The sequence below is a fragment of the Malus domestica genome, chromosome 15 (genome assembly GCF_042453785.1).
Source record: "Malus domestica chromosome 15, GDT2T_hap1".
NCBI lineage: Eukaryota > Viridiplantae > Streptophyta > Magnoliopsida > Rosales > Rosaceae > Malus > Malus domestica.
The window spans coordinates 23,523,786-23,544,768 of record NC_091675.1 but is presented as its reverse complement, the minus strand read 5'-3'; the positions used below and the strand labels follow the sequence as shown (position 1 = coordinate 23,544,768).

The window sequence follows — 20,983 nt, the reverse complement described above, 5'->3', positions numbered from 1 at the left end:
GAAAGGGGGAGAAATTTTTTTTTTTTTGACAAGTTTCACATCTCAAACACTGATCATACTTCTCGTTCAAGTTGTAGAATGCATTAATCTCTATTAAAAACATCTGCCCGAATTCTCACAAACTATTTTTCCTGCTCGTGAAGATGACGAATTTCACATCTCAAACACTGATCATACTTCTCATTCACGTTGCCCTTCTTCCAATGTTGCTCCATTGCAGGGTTTTCTTCCCAATGGATGCCAATCTCATCACCCAAACATGCAGAGTTTGTCCTCTTTCTCTTCCACTCGGTGGGTTGTGATTGAAATTCTAGAAAAGGGTTCGAAGGTTTTGGATAAGAGAATCGCAGGAATTCAAGAAAAAAGGAAATGGCCTTTGAGAGCTTCGAGTCTCAAGTATTCGACCCCAACAACAAATTAAATTTGAAAATTCTAATTAAAACACAAAATTACATAATCAATTGCATAATTACAGAGAAAACAATAACTAGATTCAAACAATTGAAAGAAAATTGCAAGAAAAATAGAAAGAGGGGGGAAGAACAGAGGGAGGGGCGGAACCTGGGAAGAAGAAGAAGAATGAGAAGATAAACCTGGGAGCAGTGCGTTTGGAAAGGACTGGTGCGGTTGGAGAGGAAGGAGAGAGCGAGAGATTTTCTTCTACCGTCTAAAGAGGAAGAGAGAGTGAGAGTGTGTCTTCGGAGGAAGGAGAAAGTGAGGGGTGCGTTCTCAGGAAGCCGACTAAATTGTACCGTGGTTTTAGAGGGGATAAGGAAATGGGTGCTTATCGTATAATGTAAGTGGGGCCGGATTATTTAATCCGATGGCTATCTAATACGAACGCACACCAAACACCATTAGAAAATAATAGTTCTTCAAATTCTACTTGGATAGCTTACATGGCACTTTAAAAAGTAATGCTACCTTGACAGAGAATATGACGAAAAACCGTTTGGTTTGATGTTTTCTTGGGCTTGATCACTGATTAGAAACTTGGGCAAGCACCTAACATCAGCAGTTATTTGGATGAGCTTGAGATTGTAATCAAAATCCAAGTGGATCTAACCCAGCAAAATAACTCCTCATGTTAGGTGCTTAGAAAACGAGGTGGTACATATAAGTGGAATAACACTTAAAAGATAAAAATTCTCTTTTATATAATAATGTATCACTTCGTGTTGTGGACAAAATGAAAAATTTCTCTAGTCCTTCAATAGTTCAATAATAGCCTCCGAGGCGGGCTGTGAGGGAAGCGTTGGCCACGATGAAGGGGTTATTTTTGCGTCGGTCGGCCTTATCACCTATGTGTCCAATTTGCAAGAATCAGGAGGAATAAGTTACGCATATGCTATTGCGATGTCCTTGGGTTGAGCCAATTTGGTTTGGTGGACAACTTGGTCTTCGGATGATGGGTGATGGGGTTTCTTCTTTTAATAACTGGATCCAAGATATGATAAATTTGGCTTCTCACCCGCAGGACAAATCAAGGCTCCTTTCTATTATTGTTTTTTCTTGTTGGCATATCTGGAAGGCAATGTGTAATTATGTCTTTAATGCTTTAACCATTGTTCCCTCCCAGGTTCTGCATGTTATTTCCTTATCATTGGCTTCCTTTTGGGAGGTGAATGTCCCAAAATCTATTATATCCCGATCTATCCTGCTTCCTCCAGGGTAGATCCTTGTTGGTGCTCTTTATTTGCCTCTACATCAAAATCAATGTGGATGCTAGTTGGTCCACGGTGTATGGTTGGGCCAATTTAGCTGCGGTGTGCGTGACCATAAAGGTCAATTTGTGGCGGCTCATAAACATTCTATTGTGGCTCCGTCGGTGGTGTTTGCGGAGGCGATGACGATGCTAAAAGGATGTGAGTTGGCGGCTAAGCTGGGTTTTGGTTGGGTTGTTGCGGAGTCTAATTCGCTAGAGGTGGTCTCTTCCTTGAAAGGAGATATTTCTAATGGCAGCTGGGAAGTGTTTCCAATCTTGGAAAACATCTTGAGTTTGGGGACCTCTTTCCAAGGTTGTCGCTGGTCTTGGGTTCCAAGATCGACCAACTAGACGGCAGGCCTTTTAGCGTCGAGGCAGAACATGGAGATGTGCAGCAACATTTGGGTTAGACGACCCCCATCTTCATTGATTCACATTCTTAACAAGGATGGTCTTCCTTGCTCTCCGTAAGTGTATTTTTGTTGTTGGGGCATGTTGGGATGTCGTCTGGCCTTTGTGGTAGCGTCCTTATGCTGGTGTCCTTCACACATTTCGTGTGTTTTGCTATGCTTGCCCCTCTTGTGGGCTTTCCTTGTACTGTTGGCTTTCGTCCTAATTATGAAAATTTCCAGTCTTCCAAAAAAAAAAAAAAAGCCTATGACGGGAAGCCACGTGGACCCCAACCGGATCCAACAGTCAAAACCTAGAAGCCGGAAAAACAGTTAGGATCCGATCCAGTCTCCACCGTTTTACATTCTCTGACACGTGTAACCTCAAACCAAGGGACCCCACACAGTAGATATAGTGTGACATACTAAGTCCAAAGCGCCAACACTGCCTTTGTTGTACCTCTGTACAGTACAGGACTTGCATTTTCTCAAATCTGAAGCGAGAAATTTAGCAGAAAATCAAATAAAAAAAAATATGGGGAGGAAGGGGATGGGGTATCTGGCTCTGAAAAGTGATGACCCGAAAACTAGTGAGTTGATAGATTCAGATATCAAAGAGCTCAAGATTGCAGCCAAGAGACTCATCAGTGATGCCACCAAGCTTGGTGGTTTGGGTTTTGGGACTTCTTTTCTCAAATGGGTTGCCTTCTTTGCCGCCATGTGAGTCGATTTTGTAATTCCCACTCTCAAATTTTGTGTTTTTACATGTTATCTTATGTTCTGTTCTCAAATGACAATTTTTCTTTAATAGCCCTATACTATGGAATAGTTGGGGAAATGAACGGAGAAAATTGAGGGTAAGAAATTGAACGGTGACGATTGTTAAAAAACCAGACTACTTGGTATACTGAATTACACAAACCCTCCAAGTGTTTGATGAAATGTCTTGTTATTTGTATCCTTGGGGATCAAGTTGCTTTGATGAGTTTTTGTTAATGAGTTGAATTGGGGAAGTGGGAATTAAGATTTGATTTTCTTTGTTGCAATTCGAAAATAGTGTGCAATCCAAACTGTGATCTTTCAGAAGAATAATATAAAATTGCGTCAGTGATGTGCGCCTCTCTTGATTTTTCAATTATTAAATTAGAATCTAATACTTTATTTTTTGGGATATATATATGTATGTATGTATAAATAAAGTACAGCACTTACCTGCATATTAACTAGTTCTTATCCTTCCAGATATAAGCCTTTTTATAAATTTGGAATATCCATTGTCATTTTGTCTTTTAGATGTGGCCTAAGTCACGAGAGATTCTGTCTTGTAGCCAATGCATAGTTTTAGTGGTGTGATTGATGATATAGATGATTGTATTGTGTTTAAATGGTATATCTCCTATTCGTTATATACTTGTCATCTGCATGGTGTCACCGGTTGTAAGAGAGAACCCACTCTTGTTTATTCTGATCGTCGGATTCACGAAATCAAAAGAGAATCAATGGAGAGAAATAAACAAGAATGTGTAGAATGAGAAAATGAGTGTGGGAACCCATGGTCAGTACTCAATAGTCCAGAAAGACATTGACACTACCAAGTATCCATTGATTAGTTTTATTTGGTCTTTTTGCTATGTTGAATTTCTTTTGTCCAGGTTTATGGTAAATGGTTACCATTCTTCTTGTATTGTTGAAATAAGTTCAAATAGGTTAATTAGGCTTGTAGCTGAGTAAGGTTCAACAAATCATACATTCATCGTATATACCTCAACCTACTGTTTGCCTTGGGTGGTGTAGGCTACGAGTACATCAATTCTGACGTCGATTTCCATACGTGTTCACTTAACACTTAGACCATAACTTCTGCTTGGACATCAATGGATTGAAATTGGAGAAAGTTGTTATCGTAATTCATAGGCTTTGGAGTTATTTTACCATACCAACGAACTTATGCCTTAGTATGTAGTTCATTGTAGGCTTCTATTCGTTACACTGGCTTGGGCATGTTTGCTCTCATCCCGCCAAATTTCTTGCTAAAATTTGCGGGAGGTGAGTGTGGTTTCTTGGCCAACTTCACGTGAAATTTGCATCTCATGTTCTACCCTCAAATGGTGTTTTCTTCATTTCTAGCATGTGGTTATGATGGATATGACTCCTAGCACTGTAAAAAGGAGAAATGCTTAATTTCTAGTCTTTGATATGCTTGGATAGACGGATACCGAAAGGATCGGATGAGAAACCATAAGAACAACAACTGCTTTAGACATTCTTGCAGTTTCGTGGTGTAATTTTCACTTAAGAGTTAGTTTGATTTCCATAGCTTGAATTCCATTTTATTTTCTCCTGATAATTAGCTCTTTTATTTTAACCATATGATGGATGTGCTTCAATTCTGTACCATTAACCACTGAAACCGATCTGAGATGCCATGTTAGGGCATGTTTTCCTTGATGGCAGCTTCAGCCTCATAAATTTCCAGGTTTCATTTTCTTGACAAGTACAAATTTCATCTCACAAAGTATTTCCGATGCTGCAGATATTTGTTGTGATACTGGACCGGACAAACTGGAGAACAAATATGCTGACTTCACTTTTAATCCCCTACATTTTCTTCAGTCTTCCTTCAATGCTGTTCGACCTCCTAAGGTGATGAATTCGGTTATTGGTGCACAATAATCTCAACTTATTTAATTTTATAAATCCATCTTTGGTTCTCACTAATCTCAACTTATTGACATTGTTTCAATATAATTCAGAGGAGAGGTGGGAAGATGGATTGCTTTTGTTGCCGTTGTACTGAGGCTTTTCTTCCCAAGGCATTTCCCAGGTATATGCTCAAGTTGCTAATTATTTGAGACGTCTACAATCGCTGTGCTAATCGAATTCACCTTTCAACCCTTCTAGTAAACCCACCGGATATCAAACATTGTACTGTAGCTCCAAGTCCTTGTAGGTCGGTAGCACTACTGGTGTCCGTTTACCATTATCCCCGAAATCTGAAACTGTTAACCTGAGCAAAATCTTCAAGGACATATAACGGTTGGAAATACATGCAACATCGCAAGCGAAAGTGATACCTTGTCCTTCAAGCTTAAACCTGTTTTGCCCAACACAATTTGGCAGCTATATCTGAAAAGTTAGAACTCAAAATCTGCCTTGACATGGGGAAAAAATGAAGATATAAACTCCTTTTTCTGCGTCCTATTTAACTGTGGTACTTCATTGCAGATTGGCTAGAGATGCCAGGATCATTGATCCTTCTTCTGGTTGTGGCTCCAAACTTCTTTGCGCACACTTTGAAGGATAGCTGGGTTGGCGTCTTGATCTGTCTTCTCATCGGTTGTTACCTGCTGCAAGAGCACATCCGGGCATCAGGTGGATTCCGAAATTCTTTTACACAAAGGCATGGAATATCGAACACGCTCGGAATCATCCTTCTCTTGGTTTACCCTGTCTGGGCATTGGTTCTCCATTTCATCTAAGCATTCTAGTTAACAACAGTTTCTACCATTGTTTATGTCCTCAACTATGAAGCAATTTCGATTTTATTGCCAATTGTATCTTGTTGAAAGTAATGAGTATGTTTTCCTTGATTTAAGGGAGATGAGTATGTTTTCCTTGATTTAAGGGAAATGATTTAAGGCTTAGACTAGGCTAGGTAGTATAATTAGTAATGAGTAGGCTAGTTTGCTTTTGCTTTTCTTAGTCTTTGTCAACTACTTTATTTCTTCTCTTCTCTTTTCTGTCAGCTGTTTTTCAGCTTTCTTTCTTCTATCTTTCTTTCTACCTCCTTCCTCATATATACCTGAACCATTGTACATTGAACCTATGAAAAATATATCACAAATTAAAGCTATAATTTCTATATGGTATCAGAGCAGGTTCTTTTGTAACTTGTCTCTGCCATTCTTGCTGCTGTGATTTTTTCTTTCTTTCAAAGTCTAAGTCATGGCTGAAGAAAGTTATGTGAACCATGATGAGGAAACCCGGCACAATCTCTCTCCAAACTTCTCAGACGTTGAGGTTAACACCAATCAACGTTTATGTTCAGTTCTCTTGAACGAGTTCAATTATCTTCCTTGGTCCTGAGTTGTTTCACTAGCTCTCGGAGGCAAAGGGAAGTTAGGGTTTGTAAATGGAAGCGTGGAAGCTCCAGACCGTTCTTCCTCTACATACGATGCATGGCTCTGCAAAGACCAACTTGTCATGTCCTTGTTGCTCAACACCATGGAGAAACATGTTGCTGAAATTTTTAGCTACTCCAATTCTGCACATGATCTTTGGAAAGCTTTGCAGGATATGTATGGAAATCAAAACAACTATGCACGGGTCTTCTAATTAAAGAAGGACATTGCCAGTGCTCAACAAGAAGGGAAAACATTTGTTCAACAGCTTGGGAGCCTCAAAGCCATGTGGAATGAGTTTGATGTATATCTCCCTCATACTACAGATCCTACCATTCTCCTAAAACGAGCTGAGGAAGACAAAATTGATTAGCTATTAGGGAGTTTGAGCTCTGAGTACGAGGACCTAAGGAGTCACATCTTGATGAGTCAAGACCTGCCTACCTTCAACAATGTTTGTGCAACTATCCAACGAGAAGAAGCAAGGAAGAAGGTTATGAATGTTGATCATAACCCCAGATTAACGGAGACTCGGGCATATGCATCAAATTACAAAAACTCAGAAGCCAAGGTATACAAGGGAAGAAACACACATCTAAAATGCAAATATTGCAATGGTGTTGGTCATGTGGAAGACAAGTGTTGGGAACTTCATCCTGAACTCAAGCCTAAGTTCAGCAAAGATGGAAATATGATACCAAGGTCCTCACAACAATTTCAACCTCATTTCAAGGCACAACTTGCTAATGCTCACACTCCTATTATTTCACAAGGATCCATGGAGTTCACTGCCAATCCATTGTCATTGATCAATGAATTTGCAGCTTACTTATAAAGTAAGGGGCATGGAGGAGGCTCACATGGTCAAGGCAATGAAGAGGGTAGTCACACAGCTATGTTGGGACAATTTGCTGGCTTTCTTGCTGGAAATGAGAAAGTTCCAAAGGGAGAAGCATCAAGTATACTCAAAGCCTTTACTACTGCCCTATTAACTAGTACTGAAACTGATTGTTGGATAATTGATTTAGGCACCACAGATCATATGACAAACAAACTTACAAAGTTACAATTTTACATCATTTTAAAAAAAATTTCAAGCCCCTCACATGTGTCTGTTGCAAATGGAAAAAATGTCTTAGTTTTGGGAAAAGGAAAAATAAACTTACTCTCTCAAAAAACATCTTCCACTGTCCTCTATGTACCAACCTTTCCTTTCCAACTTTTGTCAATTGGAAAGATCACCAACACCCTAAACTGCCGTGCTATTTTCTCACCAAATAATGTGATGTTTCAGGATGTTCTCACCATGAAGATGATTGGTGAAGGGGTCTTCATAAATGGACTTTACTACCTGTGCAAGAATCCATGTTTCACTCAGGCTCTTCAAGCTCAATCGAAGTCCATAGATGAAAACCAACTTTGGCATAGGAGATTAGCTCACCCCTCTGAAGTTGTCTTGTCTAAATTGTTTCCAAATTTTTGTAACCTGTATCCTACTTGTGATACTTGTCAATTTTCTAAGTTTACTAGGCTACCTTTTGGTAATTCAATGTCTAGGACAAGTAAACCTTTTGAAATGGTACACACCGATGTATGGGGACCTACAACTGAATCAATGGAAGGGTTTAAATACTTTGTTCTATTTGTTGATGATTTCTCTCGAACAAGTTTTCTATATCTTATGAAATCAAAGAGTGAAGTCCCTACCATTTTCAAAGAGTTTCACATGCATGTTAAAACGCAATTTCAATCAAACATTAAGGTTTTAAGGTCAAATAATGGCACTGAATTTCTATCCAACAACATGCTTCAATACATAAGTTCTCAGGGTATCATACATCAAACCAGCTGTGTGGGGACTCCCCAATAAAATGGAGTAGCCGAAAGGAAAAATAGAGATCTCTTGGAGAAGACTCGTGCTCTCATGATTCACATGCACGTTCCAAAGAAATTTTGGTCGTTTGCCATCCTTATTGCTACTTATCTCATCAATCGACTTCCAAGTCGTGTGCTAGGGTTTAAATCTCTCTATGAAGTTCTTAAGGGGAAGAAAATAGATTTGACACATCTCAAGGTGTTTGGTTGTGTTTGTTTTGTTCACATTCAAACCTTGAACCGTGATTAACTAGATGCCAGGGCAACCAAGTGTGTGTTTATGGGATACTCGACCACCCAAAAGGGATACAAGTGCTTTAATCCAGTCACTAAGAAGTGCACAGTTTCAAGAGATGTGAAGTTCGAAGAAGACTGTCCCTATTTTACAAGTCAGGGGGAGGATTTAGTTGACATGTTCCCACTCCCTTAAAACTTTAATCATCCGATGTTGGAAAAGAGATTAGTCATTATGAGTCCAAATTGTGAAGAAGTTCAAACTGACCAAATTACTGCCAGTGAGAGTGAAGACGAGCCATACTCTGATCATTCTCTGCCCTCTACAGAGTCTCAGGTGATTAAAATAAATCCTCCTCGAATCAGAAAACCTCAAGCTAGGTTGCAGGACTATGTTACATATGCCTCACGACATCCAATCAATGAATGTATCAGCTTTAGTAAGTTCTTAACATCTCATGCTACATTTCTCAGTGAAATTGATAAGCACTATGAACCAAGAAGCTTTCAAGAAGCTTCTCTTCTCCCACAATGGAACCAAGCCATGACATAAGAGATTCGTGCACTGGAAGAGAATTGCTCCTGAAGCCTAGTTCAACTACCACCAAGAAAAAAGGCTATTGGAAGTCGTTGGATTTACAAGACTAAATTCAAAGCTGATGGATCTATCGAGAGACACAAGGTTAGACTTGTTGCTCGAGGTTTCACCCAAACCTTTGGAGTAGATTATAAGGAAACATTTGCACCGGTGGCCAAGATGAACTCAGTCAGGGTTTTACTTTCAGTTGCAATCAATTGTGGGTGGTCACTCTACCAAATGGACGTGAAGAATGCTTTCCTTCACGGCGAGTTGCAGGAATAAGTGTATATGCAACCTCCTCCAGGCTATGATGGTATCAAAGGCAACATGGTTTGCAAATTGCATAAGGCAATATACGGATTGAAACAATCACCAAGAGCTTGGTATGCCAAGCTCAGTTCTGTTCTGAAAAAGGCTGGATTCGTGCGATGTAATGCTGATTATTCGTTATTTGTAAGAACTGGCACCAGGGGGAAGTTGGTGGTCCTTATCTATGTTGATGATCTTATCATCACTGGAGATAGTACCGTGGAGATTGAGGCACTAAAACTCTCACTACATCAAGTTTTCGCTATTAAAGATTTGGGGAGGTTAAAGTATTTTTTGGGGATCGAAATGGCAACATCTTCAAAATGACTGTTTCTACATCAACGGAAATATGTATTAGACCTCCTCCAAGAAGCAAAAATGCTTGACTGCAAGCCTGTTATCACTCCCGTTGATTGTAAACTGAAGCTCAGCATAGATGGAGAAGCCATGCATGATGTAAGCTACTATCAACGATTAGTAGGCAAACTCATATACCTCACTATCACTCGTCCATATATCACATATGCAGTGAGCTTGGCTAGTCAGTTCATGCACTCTCCCATTGTTGATCACCTTAACATTGTTAAGAGAATCATTCGTTATCTTAAGGGTTCAATAGGGCAAGGAATTACAATACAAAACAATCATTCCACTGTCATTAGTGGCTACACAGATGCAGACTAGGCAGGTAATGCAATTGATAAGAAATCAATCACAGGCTATTGTACATTTGTTGGTGGAAACCTTGTCACATAGAAGAGTAAGAAACAACAGGTAATTGCTTGTTCCAGCACAGAGGCTGAGTATCGAGCCATGGCAGCCACTGCTTGTGAACTCATTTGGCTTAAAGGGCTTCTTTCAGACTTAGGGTTTCCTAGTTTTACTCCTATGTCACTTATGTGTGATAATCAGGCAGCCATGCACATTGCTGCCAATCCTGTGTTCCATGAAAAAACTAAACATATTGAAGTGGATTGTCATTTCATCAGAGCTCAAGTTTAAACTCAAATCATCCGGACCATGTTCACACGAAGCCATGATCAACTGGCAGATCTCTTTACAAAGGCACTAGCATCAGCTCAGTTTCATCGGTTATTGGGCAAGCTTGGCTCAGTGAACCTCCTCGATCCAGCTTGAGGGAGAGTGTTGAAAGTAATGAGTATGTTTTCCTTGATTTAAGGGAGATGAGTATGTTTTCCTTGATTTAAGGGAAATGATTTAAGGCTTGGACTAGGCTAGGTAGTATAATTAGTAATGAGTATAAGGCTAGTTTGCTTTTGCTTTTCTTAGTCTTTGTCGACTACTTTCTTTCTTCTCTTTTCTGTCAGCTGTTTTTCAGCTTTCTTTCTTCTCTCTTTCTTTCTACCTCATTCCTCATATATACCCGAACCATTGTACATTGAACCTATGAAAAATATATCACAAATTAAAGCTATAATTTCTATATATCTGTTGATCAGGCTTCTGCTTAATTTATATAGAACACTTTCCTTTTTCTTCCTATAGACAAAGAATCTGCAAAGTATCTCATTGTTAACACCACATTAGATTACTCCAAGTAATGGATTTAGACTTTCGTGCTCCCAAGTATTCCAAAGTCTCCCTTATTGAGTGTCCGTGGGACTTGCAAACCTTCGTAACCTTCCACACCTCAACCTCTCTAGTAAGCCTTGTGAAACCACTTGTCTTGAATTCATGTTAGCTTGGTGGGAGTTAGGTTTAAAGGAATTGTGTGTATGGCATGGGAAGCATTTCATTGATTGGCACAACTAGAATACCACATAAAATTTGTATAAAATTTTGCTTAACTATTAATATGCTACTTTCATCATTGCCAATAAATTTCACGCTAAAAAATACAGGCTCGTTTGGAACTGTTTCTTTAAAAGCACTTATGCTTAGAAGCTTTTTTAATAAAATCACATTACATTTGTAATAAAAATGTAAGTGCCACACAATAGGCATTTTGATGTTTTGAAAACGCCTTTAAATTATCTTAAAAGAACTTCTAAAGAAGCTTTTAATACCCACATATACTTTTCTAGAAATAAAAAAAATACAAACACATGTAGTGTGTGGGCGCCACCTCGTCCATTTTTAGGCCGAACCACATCACATTAGAGCAATTCCACCCCTAAGGACTTTGCGCCAGCACCCAGCGCATTTATCCACTCAAATGAACAGTAACAGACTCCAATGAACAGTAATAGGCCAAGGCATCTCCACCCCTAAAAAAATACGCTGGCACCTAGTGAAAAAATGCACTGGCACAAACGATCTCCATCCCTACAAAATGCGCTGGCACCCAGCCCATTTAAAATATTTTAAAATTTTGTCTAAAAGAATAAAAAAATAAAATAGTTTTAATTTCGGATAGGATTTTTAACCAATCTCGTCACGCCACATGTCATTATCTAAACGTACTATTTTGTGAATAGATTTCCGCTAAGATTTTCAACCAATCCCGACACGCCACATGTCACTTCCGTTTTACAATAATTTAGCCAAGATTTCGATAAGATTTTCAACCAATCATGTCATGCCATGTGTCATTATCTGAACGTACTATTTTGTGGATAGATTTCCGATAATATTTTCGACCAATCCCGACACGCCACGTGTCACTTCCAGTTTACAATAATTTAGCCAAGATTTCGATAAGATTTTCAACCAATCACGTAGTGCCACGTGGCATTGTCCAGAACCTCATCCTTTCTTTTTTTTGTCCATATAAACCCTACATCCCTACATCCATCCTCACACCAAGCTCAATCCTTCTTTTTAGCTCAGAATCCTTGTTCATCGTTTTCAAATCTTGAGTTCTTATTACAATGTCTTCTTCAAGAAGGGTGTATAAACAGTTGCAGGAGCAACAACAAAGGTTGTTGGCACAACAGGCAGAATTGGCCAATCTCGAGGAAGGTGGAGGTGGAGGTGGAGATGAGGCTTTCTTCATGGAGAAGGATGAGGATGATCACCATAGAAGGCAGAAGGCCTCACATTCCCGCCGTGTCATGGAAGCCGTGGGTCAGATAGCCAAACCAAGACGTGTTGCAAACCTCGATAGAAAAAGGGAAAAACGAGGTAAAAATCTATTGGAAGATTATTTTATTCCCAATAGCATATTCCCTGATCATATTTTTAGACGGTGTTTTAGAATACAACGAAATTTGTTCAACAAAATCATGGTGATATTTGCAACCATGATTCATACTTTGTGCAAAAAGAGGATGCTTTTCATGTTCTAGGTCTTATTCCCGAGCAACAAATTACGGCATCCTTGCGAATGCTTGCATATGGAGCATCTGCAGATCAAGTGGATGAGATCGCGAGGATGGGAAAAACAACTGTTTTGGAGTCCCTGATACGATTTTGCTCTGCAATTGAAGCCCTCTACACCAATGAGTACCTCCGGACACCCACGCTAAGGGACATGCGAAGGCTTCTGAGGAAGGGTGAGATGCGAGGCTTCCCTGGCATGATTGGAAGCATGGACTGCATGCACTGGACTTGGAAAAACTGTCCAAGTGCGTGGCAAGGAGCATATGGCAACAGAAAATGAGCTAAAAACATCATTTTGGAAGCGGTGGCTTCATTTGATACATGGATTTGGCATGTTTTTTTTGGTGTTCCAGGAGCTCAAAATGACTTAAATGTCCTTGCCCAATCCCCAGTGTTCGATGAACTGCTGCAAGGAAACTCGCCGAGATGCACATATTGGGTTAATGGTACCCAATACGAGGGATCATACTACTTTGCAGATGGCATTTACCCAAGGTGGTCAACATTTGTCAAAACAGTGCCACATCCACAGACTGAAAAGGAAAAACACTTTGCAAAATGTCAAGAAGGGTGTAGGAAGGATGTCGAGCGTTGTTTTGGTATCCTGCAAGCTCGTTGGGCGATTATCAGGGCTGCAGCTAGAATGTTTGATGTCGAGGCTCTTCGATCCATCATGATGACGTGTATTATTCTCCATAACATGATTGTTGAAGATGAGATCATGATGACGTGTATTATTCTCCATAACATGATTGTTGAAGATGAGTATGATTATGATGCCGTCGATGAATATGAGCCGGATCCGATGAACAACTCAAGAACACGTATCTATTATGCTCATGATGGGACCGAAGATCCAGTGCAACACGAGCTGTTGGAACGCGATGGACGTTACAATGAATTGATCGTTTAGCGGTACACTAATGTGCAAGAGCCATACTGGCACGTAACCCGCCAGAATGACTTGATTGAGCACCAGTGGGGATTGCATGAAGGTGAAGATAATTAGAATGAGGCTTGTGGTTGAAGAATAAATTGTATTTTTTTTTTAAGTTTATGTAATTCTATGTAGTGTGTTTTGTTTTTAAGTTTATTTGGTGAGTTTATGTAATTCTATTTATTTGGTAAGTTTATGTAATTCTATGTAGTGTGTTTTGTTTTTAAGTTTATTTGGTGAGTTTATGTAATTCTATTTATTTGGTGAGTTTATGTAATTCTATGTAGTGTGTTTTGTTTTTAAATTTATTTGGTGAGTTTATGTAATCTTATTTCATGTGTTTAAATAAAGTACAAAAGAAATAAAGTTTTAAAAATAAATAAAGAATTACATTAAAATTGCATAATAAATTAAATAAAAATAAATAAAGTTTTAAAAATAAATAAGAAATAACATAAAAATTACATAAGAAATTAAATAAAGTTCAAACCTAAAAAAAGAAAAAAACATAAGAAATTAAATAAAGTTCAAACCTAAAAAAAGAAAAAAAAAAGAAATTACATAAGAAATTAAATAAAGTTCAAAAGAAAAAAAGAAAGAAAAAACATAAAAAATACATAAAAATTATACAAAGTCTCTCGAGTTAGGATATGTGGTGCTAGGATCTTGGTTGTCACAAAAGTAGCTAGAACCCCCTTGACTTGTTTCCGCATCTCTTGCACGCCTCCTTCGCATGACATCTCTTTTTTCCGATGTCCAAACATATTTAGAATTCGGAGACAGTCCTACTAGAGACTTGCTCATAGTGTCACGATCTGCTTGAGCCATCCTTTCTTCTCGAAGCAATTCATTTTCTCGATGAAGTGCTTCTCTAACCAGCTCGTTCTCTCGATTAACTACTTCTCTTTGTCTCTCAGCCGCCGCATCACGGGCCTCAGTAGCTGCTAATATTGCTGCCATAGCAGCAACTTTTTCCTCATTTCTAACCTTTTCTCGTGCCATGTTCAGTTCACCTTGGCGAGCAAGTTCCTCCATATATTTAGTGTAGTCATTCTTGGAAGAACTACCTTTTTTCTTTGACGTCTTTTTACCTACGGGCTTGAGGGACTGACGAGTCGGTTGGGTCTCGGGCCTTGTTCAGGCGTCCATTCCGTGTCTTGAAATGTGTCGGCTTCTTGTTCGGCCATGTCTGGTTCTGGAGAACTATGTAGACCCATACCGTGCATGACAACTTCTGGACCAGTTGCCACAATTTTGTATTTAGGGCAATCTTTGACAATTTGCCAACATTCCCATCTAGTGAATGATTTGTTCCCGTTCTTTGAATTGTAGAATGCTTGAGCTTGTAGTGTCTATAAAAATGTGGGATAACATAGTGTTAAAAAATGCGGGTGTAACACAAATAAATAAATTCAAAATATTGATACGGGTGGAATGTATATAAATTACAAAAAAATGACATAACAAATTAAATAAAAATTACATAAGAAATTAAATAAATTAAAATTTTGATGCGGGTGGAATGGATATAAAAATTACATAAGAAATAACATAAAAATTACATACGAAATTAAATAAATCAAAATATTGATGTGGGTGGAATGCATATAAATAAATAAAAATATTGTCACTTGATCTGCTAAACTTGTCCCACTACGGAGGTTACCGGAAGCATGAGAGATGGCGTTTTTCCAACAAGTAAAGGATGCGTTGAGTTTTTTCCAACGACCTTGAAGACCTTGACTAGTTCTGGCGTTTTCTCCATGTACATCGCAAAACGCTTTCGTAATTTTACTCCACATTTCTCGCTTATCCATCTCATTACCCGTAATCGGGTCATAAGTAGTGTGAACCCAACATTCACACAACGTAATATCTTCAATGAGCTTCCACGAAGACATTTTTTTCTCTTAAAGTGTAGAAAATATTGAAATGTAGATAGTATAGAAAGTGTAGAAAATATTGAAATGTAGTGTAAAGGTGGAAGATGAGGGTTAGGTATTTATAGGAAAAAATTTAACATTTTTCAAAATTTTCTGTATTTTTTAATAATTTTTCTGTATTTTTTTAATAATTTTTAATGAATTTTAATATAGTTAATTAATCTGGACCGTTGGATTTGAAAAATATTCAAATCCAAGAGACAGGGAGTTGCCACGTGGCCAACGGTCATATTTCTGACCATTGGGCCTTTTTTTTTTACTTTTTTGTGAAAAAAAACGTGGACCGTTGATCTTTGATCCGACGGTTTATTTTTAAAGTAAAATTTAAATTTTTTTTACCGTTGGAAATCCAACGGTCTAGAAAACTAGCCGTTGGAAATCCAACGGCACAAAGGGAGCCACGTCGCCAACTCGGGGGGGGGGGGGAACTGAGTGCGCCTGCACGCGGGCCCGTCATCTGAAATCTTGTCGGGCACTCGCGCCAGCGCCTCCGTGAAGCGCATGCGCCAGGCAAACTGCCCAGCTTCTTGCTCAGTCTCGTTTGGGCCGGGCCAGAGCCCAGCTCGGGCTGGGTACCAATCAAGTTGAGGGGGTGGACTTGGTTGACAGGGTGCTGGCCTTGTTTTTGTGTTGGGTCCTGGGCAAATTCCACTGGGGTGGAATTGCTCTTAGTAAAGACCAAGTTCAAAATTCTCATGTTCAGACAGAGCAAAGCCCAAAACTCCTCATCAAAACCTAGGCCCATGGTTGCACTGTTCGGCCGAAATAATGGCTGATTCGTAAATTCGCCCAACACCGAATACCCAAAACCCTAACCCTAATCAGTCCCACTGAGCCCTATAAAAGCAGCACAATATCTGGTCGACGGACAAGCAGTCGAAATAGCTGTCCCGTTTTCTTCTCTCTCTTCGCCTTTCCGTAGTAATTAGCTTAAACATTCTGGTTTTGATTTTCCGGTCGATTGTTTCTCTGTTTTTCCCAATAGAAATCCTCCTTTCTTTTAGTTTTTGTTTATTCGTTCTGAAATCTTGATTTTTATTTTCAATTTGCTTTTTGGGTGTTTTTCTCGGTGATGATCAACAATGATGACGAGTCCGATCCATTCATATATAAAATCGTGACGACAAAACGAGGCATTTGTCTGAGAGAAAATCTATCCAATTTCCACAAATTTTAACCTTCTTTTTATTTGTTTTCAAAAAATTTCTGGGGTTTTATTTGTTTGGGATTTTGAGGTTACCCATGATCCTGATGCAGGAGATAAGATGTTATTGGATCGTCTTGGCCGATGCAAACGGAACGGGCGGCTCTGCTGATCAGATGCTGAGCCTCCCGGTGGCAGAGACACCGATCCGTTTTCGTCTGCCTAGCAGTTCCAGGCGGCGCTCGCTTCTTAATTTATTAATTTCTCTTTTTTTTTTTTGAAAAACAGGCATAGTGATGATGCGTATTTTCTGATTTATTGTTGATGAATTAATTACCTCCTACTCATACTGAATGCCTCCTAATCAGATTTTAATTTAATTTTAGGTAGAGTGTTAGAGAGAGAGAAGGATGATGAGGTAGCAATGATGATAAAACTCAATGTAGTGTTCATTGAGGGAGCACCCATGATTTTGTTTCAAGCACTTTTGAGCTTCTCTCTCCTCTCTCAATTTTTACTCTTTTTCTTCGCTTGTCTAATTTCGTAATTATAAAATGGCATACAAACATGCTAATTCGCATTAGCAGCGGTTAATTGCTACAAAATACAAAATCAATTCTGTAATCAGGTTTGGTATTGCCATGATTTATGAAAATAAAAGGATTTGAAGTTGCTGGTCAATCAACACATTGAACCCAATCTGTACGAAATCCATTGGAAATAATTAAAGGTTTTGAAACATGCCATAATTCACATTTGGAGTAACTAATTAGGCTATCCCATAATTTTGGAATTTAAGCTGTTGGGCAAGAATTGTCAGGTGACCTTGTGAAGGCCGGAAAATGGCTGGGAGGAAGCCTCTTGCTCGTCGAGTTTGGGACCCTTTTGGCCCATCATCTGTTTGACGAAATGCCTAAATGAAACTTAGGCATATGTCGGCACACATTAAACTGAGAGTTTGCATGAACACAAGTTGAATTGGAATGTATGGAGGATCTCAATGATATGGAGGATCTCAATGACAAGGTGGAACAAAAGGATATCATGAAATTTTTCAATGTCTTAAGATTTTAAAAAATTACTTGCATATTATCAAGGAGGGGAAGGCATCATATGCCCCAGGAGACAACACCTCAAAGAACAAAACTCGAAAAAAATCTCAAAATATGATGGCTTCGCCCGGGTTCGAACCGGAGACCTTCAGTGTGTTAGACTGACGTGATAACCAACTACACCACGAAACCCCGATGCTCATCGTACTCTCTAAAAGCAATTTAATGACATGTTTTGTATCTATTTTGTTTTTACTAATAATAATAATTCTAAACTTTGAACAAAAAGGCCTATTAGCTCAGCTGGTTAGAGCGTCGTGCTAATAACGCGAAGGTCGCAGGTTCGAGACCTGCATGGGCCAATTTGTTTTTTACGATTTTCCTTTTTTAAGCCTGAAATTTGAGCAAGCGAGTTTGAAATTTTATGCTTTTTTTCCTTTTTTTTGGGGGGGTTTTGAATGGATTAATCATTAATGACATAAATGATATCTTCATTCGGAACAAGATCAAGTTAGAGCGATGATCTTCTAGGAACTTTTACGGATCATAATTTTATCTATCGTTTAATAGTCACTACATCAACTACCATATTAACTTCTTAGAAGACATGTGTCAACGATAATTGTGAAAACTTCACCTTGAGCTAATTGATATCTCGGATGAGGAAGTTATGCTTTGCTAATAATTATGTGAACGAGAACTTGTATATTTCCTTCCACTTGAACATGATTGAGGCCCTAGATAAGCGATGTCTAATTGTTTAGGCACGGGATAGATATTCAATAATGATACCTAGTTGAAACGAGAATGAGACACAAATTTTTAAACGTAGAATTTTCTTACTTTTTCACTCATCCTATGTTAGTAAACGTAAAATATGTCAAAAATTAGAGTGACACTCCTACTTTATATATTCTCGTTTCGGATAAGTAACCATGTATTAAGCCTAATGTAGACAAATAAACTGTTATAGTTTAAGAACCTGAAACATTTGGAGCAGGAGGCCAAGGATATATGTACTAACCTGTCTGGCCACAAGTATCTTTATCCCAAATGAGAACTTGCCACTTGGCATCCAACTCATCTATATCTTTACCTTCATTCCACCAATCACAGCAAGCCTTATCCTATCCGTTTTATCCTACTCCCACCAAATAACTCTCCATTGGCCACACAAAAACGCTTCCAAGTACTCGAATTATTGTGTGAGATATCACAAAAAACATAGTGAACCAACAACCATGGCAGCCTCCCTCCAAGCAGCTGCCACGCTCATGCAGCCGACCAAGGTCGGCGTGTCGGCGAGGACCAGTGTGCAGCTGAGGTCCTCTCAGAGTGTCTCCAAGGCCTTTGGCTTGGAGCCATCTGCCTCTGCTAGGCTCACTTGCTCTTTGCAATCTGATCTCAAGGACTTGGCTCACAAGTGCCTTGATGCTTCTAAGATTGCTGGATTTGCTCTTGCTACTTCCGCCCTCGTTGTCTCGGTATGTTATGCTAATTCCATTTCATTCCTCAGTTTTTTGCTTCATGTGATTGAAATTTCGGTGCAGAAGATGAACAATGATTAGTTGTTTGCATTTGACCTTTTGTGAATGTATGTTAAGTAGTACTTGCTAGTTACTTATGGACTATAGTTAGGGGGTAAACATTAGTTGGACTAGTTGTATGTGCAATTATATAGCAATATCCACATGTTCTCCATTAATTTGTAGAACTGGATCGTCCCAACAGACGAGAGTAATGTTCTCTATTTCGGATATTTGATATGTTATGTTGTTAGGATAACAATCATAATAGCATATCATATGGACGTACGCTCATCTGATAATTGGGATTGAGAATCTAACAATATAATGTAGCATCATTTGATTTCATATAGTATTGATATAAATCTCATTAGTTCATTTTGGATTGACAGTCTGACAACAGCATATGCCAGTGATAGTTGGATTTCATTTTTGGGGATGAATTGCGATTGACATTTGGTCATTGTTGGCCACCATTTGTGTTTTCAGGGAGCAGGTGCAGAGGGATCTCCAAAGAGGCTGACCTTCGACGAAATCCAGAGCAAGACCTACTTGGAAGTGAAGGGAACCGGAACTGCCAACCAGTGCCCAACCATCGATGGAGGAACCGAAGCATTCGCTTTCAAGCCTGGCAAGTACACTGCCAAGAAGTTCTGCCTAGAGCCAACATCCTTCACAGTCAAGGCAGAGAGTGTGAGCAAGAATGCTCCACCAGAGTTCCAAAACACCAAGCTCATGACCCGCCTAACCTACACTCTCGATGAGATCGAAGGACCTTTCGAAGTTGCCCCAGATGGCACCGTCAAGTTTGAAGAGAAAGACGGAATTGACTACGCTGCAGTGACAGTCCAGCTCCCGGGAGGTGAGCGCGTGCCCTTCCTCTTTACCATCAAGCAGCTCGTAGCCTCTGGCAAGCCTGACAACTTCACAGGAGAGTTTCTAGTACCATCATACCGCGGATCCTCTTTCTTGGACCCCAAGGGAAGAGGAGGATCTACCGGTTACGACAATGCGGTTGCGTTGCCGGCAGGTGGCAGAGGAGACGAGGAGGAGTTGGCAAAGGAGAACACCAAGAATACAGCAGCATCAACAGGGAAGATCACACTGAGTGTGACAAAGAGCAAGCCTGAGAATGGTGAGTTGATTGGGGTGTTTGAGAGCATTCAGCCGTCTGACACTGACTTGGGAGCCAAGACTCCAAAGGATGTCAAAATCCAGGGAGTTTGGTATGCTCAGCTTGATTAGTTTCATTTTTCTTCTTATGTATTAAATTAATGTGATTCCGGGTTTCAGATTTTGCTATAAATTAAAAAGGTGTTGCTGAACTTTCTTTGTAACCTAATCCTGGACAAAAAGCACTGAGATCACTGAGATCATTATCTTTCTTGTATATTATCATGCCTATTAATGTGATAAATTTCGAATTATTCTGATTCCACACCTCCCTTACTTCAAAACGTGTCTTATAAATAAGTTATATGTTATTCTTTGAAGAGTCACTCTTCCTAAACTGCTAATGGTTATTTATAAAATATGACATACGTAAAAACTGTGTTTTTTTTAGGTAAATGTATCAGATGATAGTTTGCAATAAAAAGAAGTAACGCTACAATATTTGAGAGTGACGTAAAAAGGTAACTTGGTGTAAAGGTTGGATGGCCAATACAGGTCCTAAATTTAAAGAAGACAAAAATCTCATTATTCATCGGAATAAAAATTGGATTACTCACTGTTCATTCATAGGAAAGTCAATATTCATTTTGAGGACTGTAAAATAAATAGTTTGCTACAGTTTCTGGCAAACTTCTCATAAAGAAGCGTTTGTACCATTCTTATACACCACAATTGATTTTGAAATTCAACTCTTTTCTACTTCTCAATTCTCT

At 39.1% G+C, this 20,983-nt stretch overlaps 2 protein-coding genes and 4 non-coding genes across 6 annotated transcripts; 5 read left to right on the top strand and 1 right to left on the bottom strand.

Moving 5' to 3' along the window:
* The first annotated feature begins 2,530 nt into the window (after positions 1–2,530).
* LOC103401258 (cold-regulated 413 plasma membrane protein 2) lies at positions 2,531–5,689 on the top strand. Its single transcript, XM_070814635.1, is given in 4 exon segments — positions 2,531–2,818; positions 4,628–4,737; positions 4,848–4,918; positions 5,320–5,689. Coding segments are annotated over 4 exon segments (624 nt in total). The 5' UTR covers positions 2,531–2,629; the 3' UTR covers positions 5,574–5,689.
* A 10,750-nt stretch (positions 5,690–16,439) lies between these two features.
* Positions 16,440–16,525, top strand: LOC114821908 (small nucleolar RNA SNOR75). Its single transcript, XR_003769745.1, has one exon. It is a non-coding gene; the product is annotated as a small nucleolar RNA SNOR75 (small nucleolar RNA).
* Positions 16,526–16,804: 279 nt separating this feature from the next.
* LOC114821881 (small nucleolar RNA Z105) lies at positions 16,805–16,872 on the top strand. Its single transcript, XR_003769718.1, has one exon. It is a non-coding gene; the product is annotated as a small nucleolar RNA Z105 (small nucleolar RNA).
* Positions 16,873–17,689: 817 nt separating this feature from the next.
* TRNAV-AAC (transfer RNA valine (anticodon AAC)) lies at positions 17,690–17,763 on the bottom strand. Its single transcript has one exon. It is a non-coding gene; the product is annotated as a tRNA-Val (tRNA).
* Positions 17,764–17,859: 96 nt separating this feature from the next.
* TRNAI-AAU (transfer RNA isoleucine (anticodon AAU)) lies at positions 17,860–17,933 on the top strand. The gene has a single exon. It is a non-coding gene; the product is annotated as a tRNA-Ile (tRNA).
* Positions 17,934–18,526: 593 nt separating this feature from the next.
* LOC103401257 (oxygen-evolving enhancer protein 1, chloroplastic) lies at positions 18,527–20,524 on the top strand. Its single transcript, XM_008339964.3, has 2 exons — positions 18,527–19,055; positions 19,587–20,524. The coding sequence occupies exons 1-2, from the start codon at positions 18,813–18,815 to the stop codon at positions 20,340–20,342; spliced, it is 999 nt and encodes a 332-aa protein (XP_008338186.1). The 5' UTR covers positions 18,527–18,812; the 3' UTR covers positions 20,343–20,524.
* Positions 20,525–20,983: the final 459 nt, after the last annotated feature.

Excerpts from the sequence above, each read along its gene's own strand:
- LOC103401257 (XM_008339964.3), top strand. The coding sequence starts at position 18,813 with ATGGCAGCCTCCCTCCAAGCAGCTGCCACGCTCATGCAGCCGACCAAG. Across the intron at positions 19,056-19,586 it reads CTTCCGCCCTCGTTGTCTCG|GGAGCAGGTGCAGAGGGATC; the intron begins GTATGTTATGCT and ends TTGTGTTTTCAG.